The following is a 3541-nucleotide window of genomic DNA, read 5'->3' on the forward strand; positions in this document are numbered from 1 at the left end:
ATAAAAGAAAGTCGATCGAATCCAAAATCCCATCTAATAGTTGGTTCGATTCATTAGGTATAACAGATGGATGTACAATATTCAAGTCTGATGAATTGCAATTCATCACGTGTATAAAGGAAAACGGTGCCCTTTCTCGATCATAAACAATCTGTTCTGGGTGTGCATAAGCCTAACTCCAGGTCTATTGGACAATGAGTGCATGCTTTGGAGGACTTAATCTCATGCATCCACCCTGATAACCATGCATTATATATAACTAGCAGAAAGCGCGGATAGTTACAAGTGATAGATGAAAGGGTACATTTAAAAGACGAGAGCTGGACCCATATTTTGAAGGGGATGTTGTCCAACTTTGGTGTATAAGCAAGGATGGTGTGAATCTAACATAAACGAAAGACATAGACATGATCGATCGATCGAATTGTTATACACTTATACTTAACGTCGTTTGTTCTCTAAAATAAGACAACTTTCTCTTATTTTCTTAATTTTTTCAATTTGATACTTAATTAAGTCGATATGTAATTTGAAAAGATTTAATACTGCAACTTGCATGTTTTAACAATATTTGAGTTTCATACTTTCTTTCGTCTCAAATTAAAATCTATCTGCCATTGTTTTAACAATTGTTAATTGGGCACCCTTGTTAATTAGCTTATGATATTATGTCGGGTGCATTGTAGCTAGTCAATGAGTAGTGTCCTAATTAGAAACACCCACAGTCAAAATGGACTAATAACATTAAAAATGTACACCACATAAATTATGTATCATATATATAATAATTTTCTGATATGCGACTAACTTCTATGTTATTTTGAAAACTCACACCGCACGTATTTCGTTAGTTATATCGTCTAATACGTACAATTATAATTTATTATACACACTCGATCGTCGACTTGACTATCAGTTGATATATAGTTGAAACCTCGTGTAATAAACCACCTGGTTCAGTAAGTCTTTAATTATTAATTTGCATTGCAAAGAAATTAAAGACCAAGGCTATCCGAGGTGATAGTGACTTCTTCTAAAAAAAGTTATAGTTACTTGTAGTTTTATCATATAATTAAAGGTTGTTGCATGCAAAAGGAGCGATCGATGAACTACATATAGGCTTCAAGGCTTGTAAATTACAATACATGCATCATGTTGCACATGCTTAGTTGACTCTACCTATCCCCAGCTTCTGCTCTATAAATATCATTAGCTTCTCTTGTGAGTTCTACACCAAAATCAGTGACCACTATCAGAGAAGGGAAATATGAAGTGCATAAAAAGGAGATCCAACACCATCATCTTGGTTCCATATCCAGCACAGGGACATGTCACTCCCATGCTTATGTTAGCCTCCGCCTTCCTCACCCACGGCTTTAATCCGGTGCTGGTCACACCGGACTACATTCACCGCCAGATTGTCCCGAAGCTCGAATCAAAGGATAAGATTCAGTGCATACCGATCCCGGACGGCTTGGACAAGGACGCTCCGAGGGACTTCTTCACCATCGAGAAGGCTATGGAAAACACCATGCCTGTTCATTTAGAGAAACTTGTTCATCAACTTGATGAAGACGGAGGTGTTGTGTGCATAGTCATTGATTTGCTTGCGTCATGGGCTATAGACGTAGCCAACCGGTGCGGGATCCCAGCGGCCGGATTCTGGCCGGCCATGCTGGCCACGTACCGGTTGATCGGAGCCATTCCGGAGATGGTCAGGACAGGTTTCATTTCTGATGCAGGTCAGCACCTGCAAACGTTAGTTATCCTTAAGAATATATGCCTGATAACATCACAGTCTTCATCGATTATTTGCCTTCTCAATTTCCCACGGGTTTTAATTATTTTCTTTGATTAGTGTTTAATTAGTGGTCCAAATCTCTAGGAGAACTGCTGTGATGGTATCTAGTCAATAAATACAATTAAAAACAGTAAGACACTAAGATGAAGTACCGTATTGATTTAACTAACAGGCAGTCTGCTTCATTTAGACACAAGCCATGCATATGTAAATTAACATGCAAATTTGCTGGGTCAACTATCTTGGTGATGATTAATGTGGTTGGGGATCCTAATCTGGATATTTCTTATGCTACACCAAACATGCAACTGTTCTTTTGCTATCTGTTAAATACAATTTAAGATGCGTCCGTTTGTGCGATATATCATAAATAATCACCTGTGTAATACTTTGAATCGCTCTTGAATATTTGTCAGACCTTTTTTTTTCTCCTTCTAATGGCAAAGTAAATATATAATTACAGCGAAAAGAACGGTGTATAAATATTAATCTTGAAGAACTGAGCTTCATTTCGAGCTGATGTTTAATTGTTTATTATACTGTATGTGTTGGCAGGGTTTCCGAAGCAATCAGGTGGTACATGCTTCTTACCTAATCAACCCATGCTATCAAGTGAAGAGCTACCATGGTTGATAGGCACTCCACCAGCAAGAACAGCAAGATTCAGATTTTGGACCAGAACCCTAGAGAGGTCAGAGTCTCTCCAATGGCTCCTTGTCAATTCATTCCCAAATGAATATGGCTTGGATGATAAGCAATCACAACATCAACACATTGATCTTCATCAACTGGTCAAAACCACCCTGAAAATCCGACCACAAGCTTTCCCAATTGGTCCCTTGAGCAAGCTCATAGGCACCAAAAACCCTAGCTTTTGGGAAGAAGATACAAGCTGCTTAGGCTGGCTTGACAAGCAACAGGACAACACTGTAATCTACATCTCTTTTGGGAGTTGGGTTAGTCCCATTGGAGAAACTAAGGTCAAAAGCTTGGCACTGGCACTTGAAGCTTTGGGGAAGCCATTCATTTGGGTCTTGGGGCCTTCATGGCGTGAGGGATTACCAATTGGGTACTTAGAAAGGGTGGCAAGGACAGGCAAAATTGTGTCCTGGTCACCACAAATGGATGTCCTGAAGCACAAAGCAGTAGGGTGTTATTTAACACATTGTGGGTGGAATTCAACAATGGAGGCCATTCAGTGCCATAAGAGACTCTTGTGCTATCCTGTTGCTGGGGACCAGTTTGTGAATTGTGGCTACATTGTGAACTTGTGGAGGATTGGGGTGAGATTGGGTGGGTTTGGGGTGAAGGATGTGGAAGAAGGATTGAAGAGGGTGATGGAGGAGGATGAGATGGGGAATAGGTTGAGGAAGTTGTGTGAGAGAACTATGGGAGATGAGGCTAATAATAGAGCTGTGTCTAATCTCAAAACCTTCACTGGTCAGCTTAAAATGACAACAGTTGGAGATCTATGACTGTGGTTTGTAAATTGATATGTTTCTGAATATTAAACGCCATTGTATTGTGCATGTATAGGTCTTTGACTTACTATACATTTGGATCAAACATGTAAAAGCTTATTATAGATTTTAAATCTATGGGGCGTCAAATAAGTTTCTGTAAGTAAAAAGAGTATGCAAACCAGTATGATCATCAATGAATCTTAGGGACTAAGAGAATTAAGAGATTTCAACTTTATATCCACTGATAGTCCATGGATCTTATTATTGAGAATTAAGA

At 39.1% G+C, this 3541-nt stretch overlaps 1 protein-coding gene across 1 annotated transcript; it reads left to right on the top strand.

The window, feature by feature from the left end:
• The first annotated feature begins 1259 nt into the window (after positions 1-1259).
• Positions 1260-3276, top strand: LOC126797255 (UDP-glycosyltransferase 82A1). The gene is made up of 2 exons (XM_050523911.1): positions 1260-1742; positions 2357-3276. Exons 1-2 carry the CDS (start codon positions 1268-1270, stop codon positions 3274-3276), a joined length of 1395 nt encoding a protein of 464 aa, XP_050379868.1. The 5' UTR covers positions 1260-1267.
• Positions 3277-3541: the final 265 nt, after the last annotated feature.

Source organism: Argentina anserina, chromosome 6 (assembly GCF_933775445.1).
Source record: "Argentina anserina chromosome 6, drPotAnse1.1, whole genome shotgun sequence".
NCBI lineage: Eukaryota > Viridiplantae > Streptophyta > Magnoliopsida > Rosales > Rosaceae > Argentina > Argentina anserina.

Excerpts from the sequence above, each read along its gene's own strand:
- LOC126797255 (XM_050523911.1), top strand. The coding sequence starts at position 1,268 with ATGAAGTGCATAAAAAGGAGATCCAACACCATCATCTTGGTTCCATAT. Across the intron at positions 1,743-2,356 it reads AGGTTTCATTTCTGATGCAG|GGTTTCCGAAGCAATCAGGT; the intron begins GTCAGCACCTGC and ends ATGTGTTGGCAG.